The sequence below is a fragment of the Lampetra planeri genome, chromosome 18 (assembly GCF_965212315.1).
Source record: "Lampetra planeri chromosome 18, kcLamPlan1.2.h2, whole genome shotgun sequence".
Classification (NCBI taxonomy): Eukaryota; Metazoa; Chordata; class Hyperoartia; order Petromyzontiformes; family Petromyzontidae; genus Lampetra; species Lampetra planeri.
Genome location: NC_136124.1, coordinates 10,760,906 through 10,784,437, shown reverse-complemented (window position 1 = coordinate 10,784,437; position 23,532 = coordinate 10,760,906). Strand labels below are relative to the sequence as shown.

General features: G+C 44.4%; 1 protein-coding gene across 1 annotated transcript in view; it reads left to right on the top strand.

Annotated features, from left to right (window-relative positions):
* The first annotated feature begins 1,665 nt into the window (after positions 1 to 1,665).
* The window catches only part of LOC144723640 (mitogen-activated protein kinase kinase kinase 9-like), a 70,361-nt gene continuing 48,494 nt past the window's right edge, over positions 1,666 to 23,532 (top strand). The window contains exons 1-2 of the mRNA XM_078602523.1: positions 1,666 to 1,952; positions 16,218 to 16,421. Coding sequence (XP_078458649.1) covers positions 1,761 to 1,952; positions 16,218 to 16,421 — 396 coding nt within the window. The 5' untranslated portion in view covers positions 1,666 to 1,760. The remainder of the gene's footprint in view (positions 1,953 to 16,217; positions 16,422 to 23,532) is intronic.

Here is a 23,532-nt window from a genome sequence, read left to right as displayed (position 1 = left end):
CAGCGTGAACGGCCGTACACTTGCGAAGATGTGTATACTGTATATATATAAATATATGTATTGACTACCTGCCGCTACACTTTGTTGTTAGTTTGTTTTGGGGTTACGCAGTCGGGTTCAAATTTCCACTGCCGACCACCGACCGCTGTGTTCCAGCCCATTTACCTTACGGCGCGTGAACGTCTGAGCGGTATTATAAAGCTCTGGGCATAGTGAGTGACAAGGGGGGCGGGGCACCGTTATAGGAAGGCGGGGCTTCGATAGTTGGGGGGCGGGGCTTGCAGAGTAAACGGTGCCGCTGCGCCCAATGAGCAGGGGCTATTGACTTGAGGGCGGTGCTTAGCTGAGAACGGAGGGGGTGGGGATTCGCCTCTAGGGGCGGGGCTTAGTAAACGAGGGGCGGGGCTAATAAGGGGCGGGGTTAACGTTGCGCGAGATGCAGAGATTGGCTTGGGGGAATGTGTGGGCGGGGCTTAGCTGTGGAGAGGGCGGGGCTAACGTTGCGCGAGATGCAGAGATTGGCTTGGGGGTGTGTAGGCGGGGCTTAGCTGTGGAGAGGGCGGGGCTTGGTATGCCAAGGGGCGTGGCTTAATTGGGGAGGTGCGAAATAGGGGCATGGCTTAAAGGGCGAAGGGGCGGGGCTTGCGGGTCCCGGGGTCACGTGGGTCAGAGTACGCGCGTAATGGCGGCATCGCGGCGGTGTCTGGGGGTGCGTGAGGCCGCCGAAGCGAGGCGGAGTTGAGAGCCGCGGGCCCCGGAGAAAGCGCGGCGACTCCCGAGGAGAACGACGACGAAGAGGACCCAGGCGGCAGCAGCAGCAGCAACCAGCAGCAGCAAGAGAGGCAGCGGCAACACAAGAGTCGATCGAGCCCGCAGTCGTTACAAGTCGTGTTTGGTTGGCTTACTGCTTGTGGCTGTGGACATGAAAGAATAAAACGCCACCATCGTCGTTAGCATCGTCTTATCAGTAACATCATCACGGCATCTTCATCTCTGTCATCACCTCGCATCACCTCCATTGGCATCATCTCCACCTCGAATTAACCCGACCGTTGTCTCTTCATTCTCTCAATCACCGCCGTCGCTGTCATCCCCTCTTATCATCCTACGGCAAGGTTCTGGGCTGCAAGGGGAGGTTGAAGGAGGTGGAGGAGGCGGTGTTTGCCACGGGGCCATGTACGCCGGCTGCGATCTCTGGACTGGGGATTCCTCATAACCCTTTAGTCATCACCGCCGTCATCACCGTCGTCCCCCCCTGGACGTCTTTGGGCAACTCTTCTCACATCACCTTGAAGTCCGCCACCCTTCCCCGTTAATTGTCGTCCTCGCGAGTTTCCGCGTGTCCCCGAGTCGCCGCTAACGTCAGCAGCCCACAAGCACCAGAGACTCCAACCCTCGCCACATCACCGATTCTCTCTCCAACATCTCAGATCAGCAACGTCCCACAACCTTCTCTATTTGCTCCCCGTCATAGACGAACACCAACGAGAATCTTCAAAGGAGATATCGCGTCCCAATCCACTTCAGACCCTCCTCCGTACTTCCTCTTCGGTCCACTCCACCTCACCTCACCCCCAGCCAGTCAGCCACTGGTTCCTCCACCAGCGCACATTGCCTCTCTCTACCCGCACCTCTCTCCTCCATCTCCCCCCCATCCCCATTTCTCCACCCTCCTCCATCTCGTCCCCTCCTCCATCTCGTCCCCTCTTCCCTTTGATGCCGCGGCCGGGCCGGGTGGCGAGGCCTCCTGGGCGCCCCCCATGCAGGAGGAGGAGGACGACGCGGCGGGGCCCGCGGGGGTCCAGGCTGAGTCCCCGAGCCGGGCCGAGGGCTCCGTGAGACCCCGTGGTGGCACCAACCCCTTCCTGTGGACCGCGGTCTTCGACTACGAGGCGAGCGCCGATGATGAGCTCACCTTGCGGCGGGGCGACCAGGTTGAAGTCCTCTCCAAGGTGGGCCCTCAACCTCACCCCCCCCCCCCCCAGCAACAACAACATCGTTAGGTTTTTTACTGAGTTATTGAGATGACTGCAATGGTGTGGGTGGGGGGGTCATGTCTAATTGCAGGTCGGTCTCCGGCAACATCAGCTGGGTTTGGTGTGGCCGTGGTCACACGCAGCAGATGGGAGACCAGGTGATTGCCCGCTATTTGGTGGGGCCGAATATTGAGGTAGTAGTGCAATGGTGAGAGCAAGAAGGCCCTCTGCAGGTTGGATCTCTAGAGTCATTAAAGGCACACATCAGCTAGGAGACATGGTGAAAGAATGCCATGAAGGTTTATTTGTTATCTACAAGGGGCCCTAGCATTGCAGCTCGTCGTAATGTTATTACGTTGTCACTGCAGTGTGGTTAGCTGGTGAAGGTGTTTTCTCCAACGTGGCCCCATCAACATCGTCGGATTTTTGTTACATTGTGTTCTATGGTGATCAGTGCATTTGGATAGACCCGTGTGTGAATGTGCTGCCGGTGAAATGTTCCCGGCGTCATAAGCAGCGGTGTATTCGTGTGGTTGGCATGGGTGACCCACACTTCACCCCCTGTTCAATTTAACTTCTTTAAGTCGCCTGTCAACTGGACCATTCTCAGCCCCGGTGCAGTTTCACCGCCTACACACCCGGCAGCTACCGCCACTCGTCCCGTCTTGCGTTTCGCACTGCGGTTCGAGAGTAGCCCCTTGTCTATTGTGGGCCCCCAGCATAAGTCGGTAGAGTTGTATTTGTTTTGTATTATTCTTGTTTGTTGAGATGACAATGGCGTTCACAGACCCAAGTCAGGTTCCTCCTGGAGTTGGGGCCGGGCAATGTCAGCCTAGTTTATGTTTACAGTTTCGTGAGTATGGTGCTGTGGCTCTGCCGTTGGCATCAGGACAATTTTTTGCCATTTGCGTCGTACAATCTCGTTCGTGGGAATGGCAGTGTCATCGTAATTATCATTAACTGTATAGACATGGAGAGCGTTATTTTTTTAATATATATTTAAACAGATTTAGTTTTTCTCAATACATTTTAAACCAACCACACTAAACAAAGGATGGTCGTATTTTGATAATATTTTTTCAAAATTCTATGTTTTGTATTGCCTTTATATTTGATATTTCATATGCAGGAACATATGATATTGAGTAGAGGTTATAGTTTGAACTGTTCTCTTATTTCAGCCGTCTTCTTACTCATACAAGGCTCAACTCCCTTGCCCTAAATTAACTGTGAGAGCAAAACTCACCTGAAGATGATTGCCTGTGTTGCGATCGAAACGTCGTGATCTATTATTTTTCTATCTACGTGACTTTACCAAATGACCCAAAGAGTATTCCACTTGGCTTTCTGTTCGAAAAACGGAGCCGAGAGATCTTGGCAATTACAATGTTGAATTGGGCCTAAGCTGTAGCACTGCAGCTTCCTTTAAAAATAGAGAAACCAAATAGATAAATTGGTAACAGGAGTAAGCTTACTTAACATTTTGACCTTAACCTGACCCCCAGATCACGGTTTGACCTTTATGCCTTAGCTCCTATCACGAAGTATATTGTGTGCAGTAAATGCGCTCCAAATATACTTTAATTACTAATATTTGGCACCTTTCCATTGTCTTGTTTTTTCGCTTTTTTCCCCTTTGTGTCTCACCCAGGTGTCACATGCCACTACTAGTTTTAAGTGTTATTTCACAGTAATATCAATTGTACGTGCACTCCCGCAACATGTGTGTGTTTATTACAGCTTCCCGCCATATCCGGTTATAAATCTTCCCCCACATGGCTGTTACTGTTGTATGCCACATCTAGCATTGCCTCTTATCTTTTAAACGCCGAACGAGAAAGGTCAATTTGCAGTGCAGTACACGAGGAAGTTATGGGTTCTGATATTTTGCAAGACGTACGTTGTCTGCCGCTCTTTGGCTTGCTTGCAAGCAAAAAAACACGACAAAAATATCAAGGTTAGAGGTACATTGGCAATTGTATTTGGACAGCTATAGAATTGTTGCATATTAGCTGGCCACGTATCAGCAGTGCCATTACATGTACATTTAATAAAGTAATGTACTGTATTGTAAAAACAAATTCCTATAATTGTATATTCAGCAATATACAAGAAACAAGGGTTATGTACTGGAAAGACTGGAATTGTACACAAAGTCATGGAGCCAGCGTTCATGCCTGGACACCTTTAGCCATTTCTGGTGTTCACTTACTGATGTTCGGTTGAGTCAATTTGTGGAAGGCACGGGATCGGTTCAGAGGTTAAGAATTAGTGGTGTCGTACATTGTGGCCCCGAAATTAAACAAGGTAATCGGCAGTGTGATAACCGCTACCCATTCCCCTGACACATACTCGGATAAAAGCACACAGATGCATGCATATGTAGGCACAAAGGCAAAGAACCCCGCATGTAGCTACATCGGCTGTTGAGACAATTGCTGCACTTGCAAAGCCGGCACTGCACAAGTCGGTGGTGTGGCTAGCACCATGCCTGGCCATCTTGGTTTCCCCAGTGCTGATGCTATCATCACACTGCGCCAGGTAGTACTGTAAGGCTGAGTCGGCCAGAACAAATCAAGATACTACCACACAAAGACAAACACGTGGTCCGTGACAAACGTGTGGTCTGGAGAGAGCACACTCAAAGGATATTACGATAGGTATGGGCAACGCCTGCTGTCCACTCAGTCCCAACAGGATACCTTCTTGTGTCAACCAGCCATTAGCGGAGTCCATCACAGTGACTGCTGTCACAGATTGTGACAGGCAGTTGGTTGACTCAAGAGACGGAGTCATCTGTTTTGGGCGCACAGCATTACTGGCAGTATTTGCCACGGCTGCACCGGCTAGTGAAGACAACTACTGTAGAGCATGTCGATACCTTCATATTTTACAACCAATCCCCATGGTAATCATTCAGATGTGATTGCATTTCAGGGCTCGACAAATCCAAATTGTGTTAGTGATTTTGACTCCGTATATAATAAGCCTTTGCTCAATATAGACAGGTTGAAAGGTATGGATTTGTTTAAAAATAAATGATTGATATTGGAATAATACCTGTGAGAGCTATAGGTGCCATTTGTCACAATAGGCCTTAAACCCCGGGATTAAGATCGTCTGTATCGTTTAGGACGAGCTGTGTGTAATATAGGTATTTCTCAACTCCTGGTTTCCACAATTTTGTTTCCTTTTAAAACCATCTAAATTAGTTTTTATATGTTTCAATGAATACACGTGCAATAATCCTTGTTATATTATTAAAGGGCCTTGTCATTTTGAAATTATACATTATTGGCGAATATGGGAATCTGGACAATGATAAGGATATCATGAAGGCTGTAGAAATTACTGTCATGCCCTGTCTGCCAATGGTAATAACTCTTAAGTTGGTTTTCACAATATTGAGTTCTGTCGGTTTATGTATGTGAGCATCCTGTATTGTACATGTCTATTCCTCTGGAGAATTGGAATTGTGATGGCAAGCCCTCTGTTCGCCACACACGTGTCGATAAAGACTGTGGGATATAATTGGCAAGACGTCATTGTGGGCTTATGTCGTTACCAAAATCCCAAATTGAAATTTTTACTTGGAACTAAATTGTAAAAACAACTGTCCCTGCTATTGCTTATCTGTGTGTTTTTTGTAATCTATTTCTTTCTTGTAAAATCTGTAATGAAACCTATTCGGCTTTTATAGGAGAAATTGCAGAAATAAGAGATTCCTGGAATCAAAATTGCATCAACAATAGCCATAATCTAGCCACTGGTGGATGAAGAGCTGTCGCCATCATTTATCTTCCCAGGATGCAACATTCTATCTAACTCCAGTACACTAACCAATCTCATCGCTCCATCTCAGTCGGGCATGCTCCCTCTTTCAGCTGCCACTCCCTCATTAGTCTTGTCCATCAGCCATCACCCCTTGTGGCGGCATGACCTGCCCAAGGCCACACACTCCTTCTGAGCAGTCAAGTTTTTCTCTTGATCCATGAGTTCCTCTTTCTGTCTCAGTGTGATTCCAAGCATGTATATCTTCACGCTAATCTGTGTACTTTCCAAGGCCACACACTCCTTCTGAGCAGTCAAGTTTTTCTCTTGATCCATGAGTTCCTCTTTCTGTCTCAGTGTGATTCCAAGCATGTATATCTTCACGCTAATCTGTGTACTTTCAGCTTCTGTTCTTTTATCTTCATCCATTTCAAGCTATCTGTAATTGCAGGAAACATACACTGATGAAAAACTGTATAGCAAAAAGCGATATACTGTTGTGCCTAAAGGGGAAAGTTTTAAATAATATTACATAAAATGTATGTTGTTAACATGTAACATTAATGCTGGAGAATCATTTCAGATCATTCTTACTATTTTTCCAGAAAAGCCTTCCTGAAATTAACATTTTAAGAAATACATCTATTTTTGGTTTTGTTCCGCATTGGGATATTTGGCCAATTCCAAATTCATCAGCCATGATCTAGCCAGCACTAAAAATAAAAAAAAACTCAACACATTTATCAGTAGCACTGCTGTAAAAGGGAAAAATGTAGATGAGGTTTTGGACAACGGCCGTTCTTCCTTGCGCATAAACTGAGGAGATCCTCAAAGATTGGTTCGTGAACGTGGTTGCTATACTGCTGTCATAGTGGATTGGCTTTGAGAATTATACAAATGTGCGTGTGATCCACCAACTCTTGCATTCGGAGTATTGGTTTGGAGGCATGAACCACCACAGTCCTGTTAAACAGTGACGCGGCCAAATTTACCCACTGCTTTTAGCCGTGTATGGGGCAGTGATTCACCTCGGCATATTTTACCACCGATTAAAATTCAGCAGGATTTCGTTTTCTTGTGGCGCGTTGTAGTCAGCCGGCTCTGTGGTGAGAGTGATTGACTCACAATCGGAAGGTTGCGAGTTCAATCCCGGTCAGTGGTTCACCGAGTCCATCATCTCTTTCGGGTCTCTGAAGTGAGTATCGCTTTGTTGGACGTCATCAGTGATCATCCAGTGGATAGGTTTCCCTCTGCCATGCGAAAGTGGAATGTCCACCGCTGACTGGTTCAGGGCAGCTCTTGGAGATAAGCACCATATTCCATGCTCATTTGAAACGTTAAACATTTTGTTAGTTTCTCCTATGGCATGCACCTCGTGCTTATTTATAAATGAGGGGGAACGTTGGTACCTCTGCTCAAAAGAATCATGTGCAATTTGCAGTGCCCCTGTTGACAACCCAGAGGACATTGGTATAAATTCCACATTCTCATGGCGGGGACCTGCTACATAACTTGATGACCGCTTGAACGAATTTCTATTGGCTCCGGGGACATAACAGGCCGAGCCATTGGAGGAGAGTACGGAGATGGTTTAGTTTATCCACGAAATCCTGAATGGTCTGATTCAAACCACAGTAACATTTTGAAGCATGACAGGACTAAAATAGTTGGTCAACTTTTGACCTTCAAGATATAAAGTTTGCGTGAGTGCTTGGCATTAACTAACTGCAGAAGTTTTAACAAAACCCCCACCAATTTTAAGTTATTTATCTGTTTAATAAGGCGTGTAAGAACGGATCATTTGATCAATTCGAATGGATAATTACACTCAACGATGGATGTGCATTGTATTGTACTTGTTAGAATCGAGCACCTGTATTTTTCAATCACTAGAATGTGCATATTGGCATCACGTAGTCCCTGTAGCTGCTGATGACTATTCACCACAAATACATAATCGATTCTTCAATCAATTTGCAACCCTGACATTTGGCCATGAAGGTTTTTTTTGGGGTTCGATCACAAAAATATAAATGTGTTGTTAAACCTGCCACCACCCGACACAGCCAATTAGTAAGGTTTGTCATGTAAACAAAGCGTGCCAATTAGTTACAACAGCACACCAGTGTGAAGGAGAGTAAACCTACAACATTTACAATTTGAGTACCAGATTTTGCTGGTGCTTACAACCAGCTTCATCAGGCAATTAGCTGGAATTGTGAAATACTCTTCCTGATTTGGTCTTAAATAGAATAAGGGTGAGGTCATCACTGTGAGCCTATCAGGTGCGAAAACCACAGGGGGGTTAATACAACCCAAAAACACCTTTATCATGGCTAATATTGGTCACAAAAGCCTGACAATTTGGACAGTTTATAGAATCACAAGGACGAGTGTAATGGCTTCATGTGACCCCGAAATAACTAAAGGCCGCTATGCTATCGCCAAATATAGAATCGATTTTTGCATCACATCGTGACCTTGATTCGGTAAAGTTTATTGGATCGTGCGAGTGGCAGGTTGATTCTTAACAGGCCTGCTCGCTACCCCCGATTGTGACTGTTTCAGTTTTTAAGTTTCATTGATTTGATATAGCCCTGTGAGCCATTCGGCTCTTGAATCGGGTGCAACCGCAACAAACAAAAACATGAACAAGAAACATCTTAAAGTGACTACGCGCAAACAAAAAAATCCAGGAAAAAACAGCAAAGTCTTCCAGAAAAAGCACCGTATATCAATGTTGTGTGCCAAAATCCCAGTCGGATGCAAGTCACTGAAGGGTGGGAGGGGGGTTTGGGACACTTTTTGCCGTGACTCCGCAGCTGTCACGGCCGGATGTCTTGTGGCAGCATTGCCAGGTGATGCGCGTGTCTGCCACCGGCGCCAGGTGATGCGCTGGCTGGCGTGCTCGTCCGTGCGTGCCCGTGCACCTGGTAACACATTAACCAGGGTGTGATAAATGGGACACGGTATATAGGCGAGTTTTGCTGCACAGGAATGTAGAATGATGCCGCTAGGAGTGTCCGGCACCCACGCCTTCACTTATATGTTTATTTTAGTGTTCCGCTTACTCGCTTTGTTGCCTTCTACCAAGGTCGCAGCTAGCAAGTTAATTGGTCAGTCTTTGTTACAGTCAAAGTAAAGGAGAGCAAAAAGTCAAATCAACCTGCCACGCATTTTTGTTATTAAACAGAACGAGAGCCCCGCGGTTGTTGAATTGTGACACCGTGTAACTTATTACGTCCTGTACTTTTTACTTGTGCGTGTGCATATTTAAACAGTATATCGCTGTATAATATACCGTGTGCTGTATGGCTCAAGTTATTGCATACCTTGGAATGTGTAATATAGCTTGTATTGCTTGGGGAGTAATGCTCTTTCATATCTGTCAAGGTCATAGCTGTGAGGGCACGTGTGCTGTACGTGTCAATGTACACTCCGCGATGTGTACTTTACGATTATGCTACGTCTTTCTAACTGCGTAATAGGTACAAACCAATCAGAATATCTTGACATGCTGACGGCTGTATGTTATGTGTAGTCGGATATGTGGGTGTCCTGATCATAAAAGTTGTGGGCGTTGAGGTCCTGGAATCGAGACTCCTTCCTTTCCTGTGAGTTTTACTTTGTAAATATCTGGAAATGTAGTGATTGACAAGATTAATTTCCACAGAAGACAATCATTCAAAATAATACAACTCACAGGGAAGGAAAGAGTCTGCAGATGCCAGGAATTCAATGTCCACAACTTTTATGGCCACGCTGCCACCAGTGTAGTTGGCCATTACTTAAATATAGCTGTCGGTGTGTGCCAGACATGATGACGGATTTAACATCTTTTACAAGTATAACCTGGGTTAAAATGTAATGATACTTAACAACCCTTCTTTAATGCACTGGTGAAGCTAAGACTCCCCACTGTGTCATTGGGATTGGTGGAGCATTTTTCATAATGCTGCTCGGTAAGGTAGACTTAGGGTGCAAAAAAAGTATGGTACGAAAAATCTCATCTACCGAGGAAGTACATTGTATAAGCACACAATGGCATTATCTTGTGAATGATCATATCATAAGGTCTTCTGCGACCACTTTATCACAGATGCCATGCACTGATCATTCCCAGCTCAAATGACCAGGTGACTGCAGGAATGTATTTTCTTATACGTTGTTAGCCTCAGGTGCTGTTGAACACAAATGCACGATGTTAGCTCAATGCACAGTGTAACAGGAAGCACTTAAGTGTTTTAAAACAGGGCCTTCCTGAATTTCGTGAAAGCGACAGTGAATTTAACGTGGAATTTTTGCGTAAAAAGAAAAAAACGGTCGCTGTTTAGAGCAGTCCACAATTCAACTTGCCTTCGTTAAACACAATCGCTGCTCGCTTGCTATGATGCACAGGGCCCTTGTGGGAAACTGGCGGAGGGGGGAGATACTTTAGTTGTTCCCATGGCACTGACAAACGAGTCGACAAACCGCACACGCCACCACAGGCCAGGATAGTTTGCAAAGATATATTGCTCGAAGGTGCCACGCGGCTGTCGGGGGAAATGTATAATTGCGCGAGTGGACTGCGGGGGCTTATCATGTGGCTTCTCTCGCCAACCGCGTTTAGTGCTTAAAAAAAACAACTGCAGAAAGCAAGTCCATCTCTTTCCGTTGCAATTCCGAGCGGCCTTGTGAAACATGGCCCTTCCTTGATGTGCACTTTGTGGCATGGCGTATCTGGCCAAACTGGACCGACTGAAGAGACAGAGAAAGTGACAATGGAGTTGCCACCTTTCGACACTTCTTATTTAAACGCACAGCGCATTCCGAGGGATATGACAGGTTGTGGAACACAATACTATAGCTGCAAGGCACGGAGGACTAACCCCCCCTCCGCTATTCAACCGTTAGGGTCACTGCCACAATGAAGATCGTGGGGAAGGTGTGGCCGTCATTGTACTTGGCTACACGAGTTACATTTTTGCAACTGTTGACGATGATACATTTTACATTGATCGGTAATTTCCCCCTATTTTTTGTTTATAGATAAGTGGTAAACGCTAAAAAAGGGGTTAATACTTTTTGCTGAGTCACGATCAAGTAATAGCAAATGAGTATAATTTGTTAAAGTGTTCTACTTCCATTTATATTGCAAATTATTTGATGATGCTACATTAGCAGGTGGTGCACAAGCACAATTAACAAACAGCACTCTTCATTGCACATGAGCCTCGAAGAAGGACAATTGCCTGAAACATCGCCGATTCTCCATTTATATTGCAGGAGTGTATGCACCCAACAGAGTATTCTAATTTTTGAGTTTTACTAAAGACATACTCTTTGGTTCTTTCGAAAAAAAGAATAAATAAATAAAAGCACATTTAATCACGACGTTTCGATTGCAACACAAGCAATCATCAGGTGTGAAAATCACAGCTAGAAAATTTATAGCCCCGCCCACTCCCCCCCCACAGTCTCATGTCCCAGTCCCTGACGTCCACACTTATAAAAACACCTTAGCCCTGGCATTTCTCCCACTTTAGTAAAAAAAATTCTAGCTGTGATTTTCACACCTGATGATGATTGCTTATGTTGCAATCAAAACGTCGGGATTTAATTTATTTTTTCTATTTTTATCTCGTATTTTTATTTAATTTTGTACCTATGTGACTTTACCGAAAGAACAAGAGAGTATGGATTCTTGCAGTCACGAAAACTTCAAATCTAGAATTTTATTATAGACAGCAACCAAATGTCAACGCACACCATGGAGCCCTATACCTGACATCTCTTCATCGTTTATCTTCCTGTGATCTTGCAACTGCATTGTTTGGCTCTATAAGTGAGTGATGTTTGGCCTATTTACAATATAATTTATATTTACATCGTGTCTAAATTCAACCAATTCTCAAAATTCTGGACGAAATACAATGTTCTGATGAACAAAATACAGTGAACTGAACTGAATGCAAATACATCATTAACTTAGCGCAAATACAGCATGCATATGGACAACGCATGTCTTTAATAGCATGCAGCATTCAAAACATGGTTGGCACACAACCCTCCCTTAGGTAGCAGAACGAGACTCCTGGATGTCAAATCGTGAATTCACATCCTAGCCAAGGCTATTTTATGCGTAATTGTTCGTATAGGGGTCGGTAAAATGACCACAGCCTGGTGATTAGGCACGCAGTGATTCGCCCGCGTCACATTTTGATGAATTGTCACTATTTGGGGGTCACAATTTGATGGACAAAAATTTATTTGGCTCTGGCAGCTGTCCCTATTAAAATCTTGGGTTTGAATCTAGCAGCTCTCTGTGATTAAGCCGGGTTTTCAAGTGCAGTGAGTTGATGGTCACCATTGACTGCATACAAGAAACCCAACCTATATTAAAATTGGCTGAATTCCCCTCCGAGAATGTGAAACTATCTGCTGTTGTGTGACAAGCAATTTAAAACCAGAGTGTGTGAAGGATTAAAAGGCCACTTGAGTGATTTTTCAAGAGTAGTGTAAACATATCCTCTGTAGCCATTCTGACACGTGGGGGCTGCCGTTGTGCGAGGTTTCCGAATGGAATTGCTCCTCTTGACGTGATGCCGACAGCACAATTGGAATACATTGAGGGGGGGGGGGGGTTAAAGATCAAAAACAAGTAAGTTGAATAAAAATAGCTTTTTGTTATATTGTGGTGTTGGCAGCACTTCGAGTGACTCCAGTGGCCACGTCGAAAAAATGGTAATAAAGATCACATACACACCGAAAATAATCTGTTGTAATGCGTACCATTCAAGAGTGTAAGAATCAACTCGGCCAGATATATCGATGTATATTTTACACGCGTTCCGACGAGGCTGCGTTATTATTTGCTGTGTGAAGTCAACAGTAGGAAAAGACTTGGCCCTGCCATAAGAATGTGAAATTCCCACACGTGGCTCAGGGCCAGCTACAGAGATGGACACCGCCCAGTGCCGTGCGTGGGGGCACTTGGACTTTTTAAAATAATTTACAAGTAAACGCCAAGTGCATATAAACTTTTGCTGGGAACTTTTATTGCCCCTTTATTTCAGGGGGGGGCTTGTTTGGTGGTGCTCATTTTGTACTGCAGTTGTGCATTCTTGACATTCGTCAGATGTGCGATTCGTGTGTGTGTTTTCATTTTCACCTTTCGGCGTTTTTTCTCCTGTTTTAATCTGATCTGCAAAGGGACTGCATGTCCCATCGAAGTTCCCCCTTCCGGTCCACAACCAATATCGAAACTTCGTGCTGCTCGTTGCCATGAACGATAATCATGAATATAATCGCTCGCAAAGCATGCATGGAAGAATCAAATATTTGCTATGTATGCGAGTTATAGGCAGATGATATACTGTTTACATTTTTGGCTCGTGGAGTAAATGAGATGAAAAATTACAAACAATATAAACGAGGCACTAAAATGTAGCCATTGAGTTGCATAGCGATGCTTGCCTCGTCCCCAGCACCGTTAACGATCTCCTTGTTAATTCAATCCAGAACAAATGGGTGTGTTTGTGTGTGACATTTTGTTGTCACTTGTGGCGAAACATGTTTGTCCGTGGTTCATTTGTTGATACGTCACGTGTTGGTGAAGTGGAGGGGCGCAGAAGTAGGATGAGTTCAGATATCACTTGCACTAATGTTTTAGACCGAGCTGGGAATCGGAACTCAAGTCGCCAAGTCTATAGCGCAGCACTTTAACCGCTGCGCCACCGCTCCCCTTTTGTTTATAATTTAAAACTATTTATATTTTTCCAGGTAAGGCCCACCGAGTTATATAGCTGTTTTTCAGAAGTGACCTGGCCACAAATGATAGCTCAACGAAGTGGCTTATCACATGGAAATTTATAGCAGCCAAATACTCTATAAACGGATGTTTCTAAATGTGGAGGAAAAACCTCCATGGAGAAAAATCCACGCGACCACGGGCAGAACATGCATACTCCAAATATACAGATGTCAGGCTTGGGATCGAACCCGCGACCTCCTGTATACCAGGCAAGGTTGTGAACATCTTGCCACCGTGGCGAGATGTTGTTTAAATAACACAGATGTCTGATTGTGGATATGGTTGTGCCACCGAAGGCATGGACCGAAAATTGCTGATGCACATCTGTGATGCAGTGCTCTGGAGGCAAGGATTAATAAATCACGCGGAGTTGTGAATCTCCTAAACTGGTAGGCTGTCAGGTGGCCAGGAGATTGCATTACAGCAAGTGGATTCATGAACGTATCTGTGTGGAACATTTTTGGATGTGGTCACTGTTTTTTTTGGAGTAGACTTGTTTCCTCTCACAAGTGAAAAACTCATTCAACAAGAAATGGCCTCAACTTCCTTTTTAATGAGAGTTTGGCGACCATGGGGCTTATTTGGACAGATAAATAACATTACCCTTCGAGGTTGTGGTGACTTCGTTGCTGGTGACGATTATGTTGAAAGGCCTGTTGTTGAAGTGAGTCCTGCAATAAAGTGGTGTCTTCCAATGGTAGCAGTGCAATCGGGGATGTAATTTTCACACATTTTCCTAAAATAATATCCAACATATCCTCATAGGTCATGATTTTGGTGAAAATCTTCGGCATCGTGAAAATAATTGTCATTGTTTGGCAACTACGCAGAGCACCTCTTTCATTGAAGTAGTCGTGTGTTTCCATCATACAGTGCCATTTCCAAATGCAAGACAATGCGCTTGCTGATTGCAGACATCTGATAGCACAACTGGAGTATCAAGGCTAAGATGAAGTCCTTAGGTTATCAGGTTATCGCTGCCAATACTGATGATGCCACCTCAGCATCAGTTCCTTATGCACAGTTGACATGACCTACAAAGATTCCGTCTTAACCCTTTCCCATTCCGAGACTTCTGCAAGTTTCAGGGTGTGTCCCGTTCACCGCTCAATCTCGGAACGCTCAAGTGGTTTGGTATTCATCCTATTTAGAGGCATAGTGCTGCTGTTTTTGAAGACATTCTGTTGTGCTCACCGCAGAGAACTATCGTGACACTATCGCACTCTACGATAGGTACCGCCAAACTGTGCCATACGCCCTGCCCCATGGCCTTTCACTTCCGCTTCCGTTCGGAATTCCGTACGATTCCCATTTGATTGCGATGACCTAAACGTATGTAATCCAAACGGAATCGGAAAAAAAACTGATGACGTACGCTTACGTCATTGGAACGGGAGAGGGTTAAGGTATTGTAGTATTCCACTATCTGGCCCAATTGATCACTCACGTCTGGAGTGCCACTGAAACGGCTGTCTCTGAAACCCACCGTCCGCCTATGCCAGGGGTCGGCAACCTACGGCTCCGGAGCCGCATGCGGCTCTTTACGGGCTGCTTCTTGACGATATGTACGTATGTACAGTATGTACTCAGATGCATTGCGGCTCTTGAAATACTGAATTTTGTACCGAATTGGAAAGAAATGGCTCTTCTTGTTATTTTGGTTGCCGACCCCTGGCCTATGCTGTGTGTGTCCCACTCGTCACAAACCGGTTTTTTTCTGATTCGTTAATCAATTAAGAGGGGGGGGGTTGGCATGAGCAAATACGAGGTTGACGAGCTTTTTCTGAGAATGTATCATTGCGTAACGTTGTTGAATGTATGTCACACAGCCATATGGACACATGATTAAGGAATAACAAATTGATGACTGATTCATGACTAATTATCCACTAACAATGTGTGTACCTTTATGTAACCCCAAAAAAATCATAATACATGGACACGATTTTCTGATGCAGCTTGTTTTTTAGATATGATAATTATAATGACAGCCCTTTGGCAATCTTTAAGGGGATGATGACCTTCCAGAAACATGTCAATTATTTTGATTTGTTGACCATACTTTACCATGCGGGTCATTGCAAGCTGGTGAAGGAGAGAGGACCCCAAGACTAGTTTAGACTCTGGTTGTTGGGATCATGGCAAATGGTGGTAACCACTGGGCCATTGCCACCCCCATGATTATGCTTTCATATTTCTGCACACAACTAGCTTTTACCAAATTCCAACGTAAAATGTGTGATTCGAAATATTTCCAAATAGTTGCCGTTTGAATCGACGAGGTTTTACCGTGCACTGCGCTTTCTTTAAAAGTTATATTCTAAACGTCAAAGTTGCTTATTTGATACTCTTATAAATGTTGCTCGTTCCCCTGCTGTCCCCATAGTCTGGAGGTCCCTTCCCCTACCTGTTGAACTCCCTGCCCTTGTTTAACTCCAGGGTGAAGACTCTCACTTTTTCCTCTGGCTGTGGCTGAATTACTCTTTTTCTATATTAAAACATACATACTTGCTGTCGTCCTGTACAATGTCATGAAATGTGCTTGCATTTAGGAGCTATATTAAACCAAATTGTTTTGCGTAAAATAAACAAACAAACAAACACATTGTTTCGTGCAAAATTTAAAATGAAAAGCACTGAACGTAAACGCACGCCATGCCTTGTGCCGCTTTCAGGATGCGAAGGTGTCGGGCGACGAGGGCTGGTGGACGGGAAAGATCGAGGATCGAGTTGGCATCTTCCCCAGCAACTACGTCACACGGAAGCCCAGCTTCAACAGGCTGCAGAGGACGAAGCCCTGCGACTACGTGCCCCCCGTGGAGATTCCCTTCACGCAGCTCCTCCTTGAGGAGATCATTGGCGTTGGCGGATTTGGGAAGGTGCCTCCCTTCCTCCTGTATCCACACTACGCCTTCATTCTGACGTATTTCTTCTTTCACCCGTGTTGGGTTTGGTCAGCCTTTATCCACTAACTCCTGTCCTGGCCCATTTCCATGTACACTTGAGTCCTTCACAACCTGGTTGACCACTACAAACCACCTCTCGGCCTGCCTCTCCATTGATGTTTCCACTTTCATCACCTTTTTTCCGCGGCGCTGTTTTCCTTTTGCTTTCAGCCTGTCCGCAATGGTTACCACCGCTCTTATCTTCTTGCTCACATCTTCGTTTTTTTACCCGATCCAGCCTTGTGATCGCTGGAAACCAGTTCGTGTTCCTCATTTCTGCACGGCATCTGCTCCTCTGCACCACAATTGTACTCACTGGGTCAGATTGTAATCTTGACCAAATGACCAAAAATTTAGTTTTTGGCACTTTTCTCCAGTGTTGGTAATGGTGACGTTGGCAATGGTTTTGCCTTAAATTAGATGCACGGAAAAATTGGAGCTTTTCGGCTGCTCAATCAGGAGTCTGCAGGTGTTATTTGGAGGGGTCTGCAAAGTGGCACTGATACATTAAAGCATGGAGGAGGAGGATTTCCATCGGTTGCTTGTCGCATCAAACACCTGAAAGGAAGACACAACCATCAATAACTATTAAGTTACTCTTGGATGTTTGGCCGAAGAGTGTCACTGAATCTCAAGGTTATTTTCAGGAGGGTCCTGATGGGGACTTTTGACTGATATGAAAGACTGATATGAAAGAAGAATGTTCAAACTCTTTCTAGTTAGACGAGTAACCTGCTTTTGATGCACTGCTGTCTGCAGACTCCTCCGTGCCCATATAAATGATCAATTAGTCATCCACCAACTCTGTTCCTAAATCACAGTGCTATGGGCATGTTTTCATACCGCACTGTTTGCTGTGACGGGCTTTACTGGGGAGTCTCAAGGGGACTTGGACAAGGAGTCATGGTGGCGAGATTTTAACTCCCTTGTCTGGTATGTCGGGATTCGTGGGTTTGATTCTGACCCTGACGTTTGAATATTTGGGGTTTCCATGTTCTCACGGTGGTCGTGTGGATTTTTCTCCGGGTCCTCCAGTTTTCCCCTTAACATTTAGAAACAACGTCCGTTTAGAATATTTGCCTGCTATTAATTTCCACATGATAAGCGACTTTATTGGGCTATCATTTGTGGTCAGGTTGCTTCTGAAAAAGAGCTATGTAACTCCGTGGGCCTTACCTGATAAAATAAAAATAGTTTAGCTTAGTTTTAGAGTCCTCAACCTTAGTGTACACGAGTAGAACTCAGCCCATTAGAGGTTGTGGGTCCCTGCTTTAACCTGGCGAAAGCTCGGTGAGAGTGATTATACTTTTTCAAGGGAGTGCTGAATAGTTGTAGTTTCATAGGCATCAATTGTGTAATGATGGATTGATTAACGATGATACTTATGTTTATATTACATGTATCAAATTGTGAGAGTTTGGATGTGTAATTAACGCGATATGCAGATTATATGCCATCTATTCTCTTTGTTACATTTAGGCTAATGAAGTTAATGGTGCTCTACAGACGTGATTCAATAAACGAGATCTAATTCAAATGAGACAGTAAGATTGGAGGTGAATATATCTTCATCTAAAACAGTTATCTTTTTAAAGAGTTCTTTATGGATAATTGTTTACATTTATAATACAGGTAGTCCTCTACTTATGATGGAGATGCGTTACGACGACCCCATCGTAAGTCAAAAATATCGTAAGTTGAAGATGGCCTAGCCTACCCAGGAGTCTTAAAGAATGGTGATAATTTAGCAAAACAGAGCAATTTACAGTACCGTACTGTATAAACTATATACTGTATGTACTTATTAATTACAATACTGTATTGCTAACACCGAGACAACTTAACTCCGTCGACTGCTGGTGAGAGTGAGGCATCACACAAGGCGGGAGATGCGTACATCCCGGCAGCGTCCCAACGTACAGTATCGTACCTCGTACGCTGCTGCGTTTGCCTGCCGCGCGAAATGTAAAATATTTTACAATTTTGTCGTATCGCTATCGCCATCGTAAGATCGAAATATCGTAAGTCGGACCATCGTAACTCGGGGACTATCTGTATAGGCATTGCCGAAGGTACACATGTCTCTCCTGAAAATGGCACTCCCTGTCACGGCTCCATCAATATAACTCATGTCTCGAGCCAGTGACGGTTAACCCAAAATTGTACTTGTTTTGAATTGGCCCTCATATGTAACGTGCAACATTTGTTCGGGTAAAAAAACAATAGAACTTTTTTTTTGCCAGTGTCAGGCACTTTATTGCAGCCGTACGCCTGAATCGAAGGACGTTTGTATGTATCTATTTTGAACTTATTTCGCACCGTACGTAGCCAACCGTGCTCATCGGAGGTGCAATTCGAACAGGTGTAACTTATAAGCTGGTGATGATTCGTGGATTGATCAGTTAAAATCAATATGCACATTCACAATCTGTGCACATAACTGCGTGGGAGGATTCTGTTGGGGATTTTTGCATATTTCATACATGTGTTTGGCAAGTATGTAGCGAGCAATGAAGAACAAACGCACAAGGCAGACTACAAATGAGAGAGAAATTAATAGAACTTCACTTTGAAGAATCATAGGGAGGGTGAATCATCCTTTGCCTCGGTTCTATCTTTCACTGAGCCTGCTTTAAAAAGAAGGCGCCAAGCTTATATTTCGGTGATATCTTTGGGTCAAACTGCCACAGGACAGCACTTGACAATGGTGACGTCGATTTGAACGGTGACTTCTCTGCTGAGTAACCTTGTAATTCAATGCCGCTGTGTATTCCGCTGGCATTGATTACCATTCGCCAAAACTCATCACAGCTGCCGGGTGAAAAAAGCATTTGTTAGCGGGGATATGATGAAAAGTGACTACCAAGTCTTGTCACTGCAGTGAGGCTGAGCCCAAGAGTTACAGCACCCATCGTGCGCACCTCCCTGTAGAGATGTGGCATTATTTACTTCTGAATACTTTTCCGTAATCACTCACTTGTTACGGCAGGACTACGGACGCTCTCTACCCATTTTGACGCTTTCCAATCTGTTGTTTTTCAGCACATACTGCCACAGTGCACACCACAGTTCCAACTGGTGCTTTGGATTTAAGTGCAAAATGCTCACTTAATGAGTTTAACACGTAGGCTTTGGTGACCAATATCATCCATAATAGAGGTTTTTGGGTTCGATCGCGTAAATATATAAATGTGTCGTTAAAACCCGCCACCACCCGACACAGCCAACTAGTAAGGGTTGTCACATAAACAGAACATGCTAATTCGTCACTAGTACAGCAAACCGGTGTGTTGGAGAGCCAAGCCACAACATTTACAAACTGAGTACGACGTTTCTCCAGTAATTGCAACTAGCTTCATCAGGCGACAGCCAGATTAGTGGAGAAGTCTTACTGTTTCGTTCCTTATTTAGAGTTTGAGATGTGTTAACCACCCTTCTGCGCTCTTGCACAATGTGGGGGGGGGGGATTACTGAGGCAACGTACATTATGCATGTGCATTTTGCGAGCCCTTTGAACTTGTCCTTCCTGTCTATTGTGTTTATTAAAATAGCCCTACCAATGGTAATCCCAATTAAAGTACGCTGCCCTTTGTAGGTAGCATTTAAATAATGTATTATTTTATGATTCGCTTCCACGCAACTCTAAGGCGGTAGCTATCCGAACGTTAAAGTTATTTTGATTTCTTTCAATTTCGATAGATTCTCTAATTAGTCTTGGCCAGTAGTAGCTAGTTTTGCACAAAACTTCAACATTATCAAAATCAATTGAGTGTCCTTGTTGGCACGTGTGTTCTGCTACTGCTGACAGTTGCATTTGGGAGAATTTTATATTTCTGTTCTTTTCGTCTCGTGTTGATCATTCGTCCTGTTTGCCGAACATAACATTTACCACACGTGCAGTTAATCCTGCACACACCTTCTGTTGACAGTTTCGGTAATACATCTTTTGTACCAGATATTAAATTCTGTATTTTATGTACCGTGCCAAATCTGACTCGGATGTTTTGTTTTTCCAAACATCTGGCGACTCTTTGGTTCTTTCTGTAAAGTCACGTAGAAAGAGATTAAATAAAATAATAATAGAATACGACGTTTCGATTGCAACACAAGCAACCATCATCAGGTACAATCTGGCTAATTTATCAGTTACTCCTGCAATTATCGTTTTAATTGCTTGGGCAGTTTCAATGCTTGTGTTACTTGATTTGGTTTTGGCATTCAATGCCCTGTTGATTTCTGCATCATTGGAACCGTTCATTTGCAGCACTTCTTTAACATGCACGTGTTCACGAATGGAAAATTAGAGACGAGCCACAACACACAGCAGCAGTAGTGCGACTGTTGCCATGATGTATGATATCTCGCTCCACGTGCCGGGAGCTTTTACAGGAGGTGATTTTGCTGCCATGTGCTGGAAGGGAAATGTTGCTGACGAAACGCCCGGCACGTGGAGACTTTCATTCGGAACAACAATTGCGATAGAACCCGAAAACACATCGAAAAACTAACAGCAAAACCACAAACATTTACATGGCAGTACAGCCTGTTCTCCGTGAACGCGGTTGTTGCATTCCTGAAGAACACCACGTTATAATATAGGAAATAATATATAATATAGGGTAAAGCACAGTCCACGATAACACGTGAGATTTGTATGCAGGCTGAACAAAGACTGGAGCGCGTGGGTAGCATCTAGAAGCATCCAGCAGCATCCCGCCTTGTGTGATGCTGCCCCGAGGCAGTCGTACAACGGCTTATTCCTACTCGTGCAACGTAGTTCTCTTCACTCGATCGCGTTATATCCAATTCTCGTTGTGAAAACACGTCATAGCAGAACCCACTGTACTAGGAAGCCATGCTATTGAAGCAGATGATGGGGTGGCACCCTGAGATTGGCGGCCAACGAAAAGCCCTAAAGCCACATGGTGTGGGACGATGTAATCGTGATCCTAGGAGGTCTAGTGTCACCTTCACACAACGACTGCAAGGAGGAGGAGGGATGCACTGGTGGTTAGCAGTGACCAAATGGCCCCGCATGTGTTCGATCTCTTTGACTCTCAGAAGCTAAGTAGGGATTTCAGCCTGGGTTAGTACTTGGATTGGAGACTTCTGGGCATATGCCAGATGTTGTACGCATGGGCTGTGAGGTGGCCAGGAAATGGAAATATAGCAATGGCGTTTTGAATTTATCTATGTGGAGCTTTCAGTGTTATCTCCTCGAAAGTGTGGGTTCTTGAACTAACCGTTGAAGAACTTGTGAGTTGCATCTTCTCCCATGTTCTAAACATGAATGTAAATTTATTTGGTCAAACATCCCAATGCAGGAGCCTCACTCTTGACTTCATTGAAGCCTCATGTAAACAATTAATATCTGTATTATTTAAATTATTGTTATGCAATTGACTCTTGATGACCTTTGACAGTCAACCTGAATTTCTTGATTACCTCAATGACTGCTTGCAAAAAAAATGACTTAGATGTGGCACTCCAAAGCAGTTCGGTTTACAACCCATCTGCATGCGTCAAAAGCGGATAATCTTTTCACTGTGCCGTGTGTGCGTGCACGCGAGAGGCAATACGGGCCGTTCGTAATGACCCTAACTAATACACTGTGGTCGGCAAATGCAGCCGAGACCAAAAAGAGGGGCAGGCATGAGGTTATACGCGTGGGAGGAAGATCGCAGAAGCCGACGGGGAGGGTATACGATGTGCCGTACAGGACATGGTTTTGCACGACCTTTGGAAAAAGGGCTCCTTCTGGGCATTTCTTTTGTCGCCCGCATTGAAAGAGGAGGAGGAGGCGCCCTCAGTACTGTAAAGTGATTATGCTATTTTTAGAGCTGCCAGCCTTCCCTGAAATATCTTAATGAGTAAGCTGGCCCGTCCTCCCTTGCTTTATTGCCACAACAGCCAGGAATGTTCAGTGTGTGCGGGTCGCGGTTTAACGGGCGTGCCCGCATGTCGGCAATTACTTTTTTTGTTTTAAATTTCTCGTTAGATATTGTTTCTCATTCTCTTTCTCTCTCTCGTGTTGTGCACACTGTCTCGTTCGGTCCTTCAGCCCTTAAACGTAACATCAGAATATAATTCGCGCAAATTGTTAATAATTGAAACTTGAACGCACGATGCAGTGCATGTATCGTGATTGTAAGAATCTTTGTTGAGTTGATAAATCATTGGGTGCCAAGCATATACAAATATTAATTCCTGCAACTTTGCACTTTTACAGGACGAAGTTTATCAGTTAAAGCCACATTAGGGGTAGGCACGTTATCCTTCTGGGTTCGAGTAAAATGATTATTTTTACGTGAAAAGTAAACAATCGTGGTTCCCAGGAATACTGGCCCCTACCATGGGAAGATCAAAGTTTTGTCTCTGCTCCCCGGAGCAGCAGTCGACAGAACTGCTATCCCATTGTCTGTGTGAGCAATAGGAAATCACATAATGTTATTCGAATGTTTTCTTATTTAAGATGTTTTGTTTGCACTTTTTGTGCTTAATTACTTAAATGTGAATTATGTCATTTTGTTTACATATATATTATGCCTGTGACCAAATCACCTGGAATGTGTTCAATATCAGCAGATCTTGGAAGCTAAGCAAGGTTTTTTAGATTGGTGACCACCATGCAAAACAGATATTACAAGCTATAGGATTGTGTGCTGGGCAGCAGAGGCCTTGTTCAGCAAAGTACATGTTTGTATGGTACTACCATGCTCCCACACCGATATTCTCTCGGCTTTTACCAACCGCACTGAGCAGCATGTTAAAGTATGGTCAATTAATATCAGCTAAGCTAATAATTCTCAACCTGGGGTCTGCTGACCACTGGTGGTTTGCAAGGCTATGGGAAGTGGTCCACAAAACTGTTTGCAATTATCACAAAATACCATATTTTCTACCCCATGGTTGTCCACAAAATATTTTCGAGCACTTGTCAATGGTCGGCGGGCCCAGAGACAGTTTGGGAACCGTTGATCTAAGCCAGCCAGATATTTCCAGTAGTCTTGAGCGGGCAGCTTGAGAATTGGGCAGCGTCTCCTGA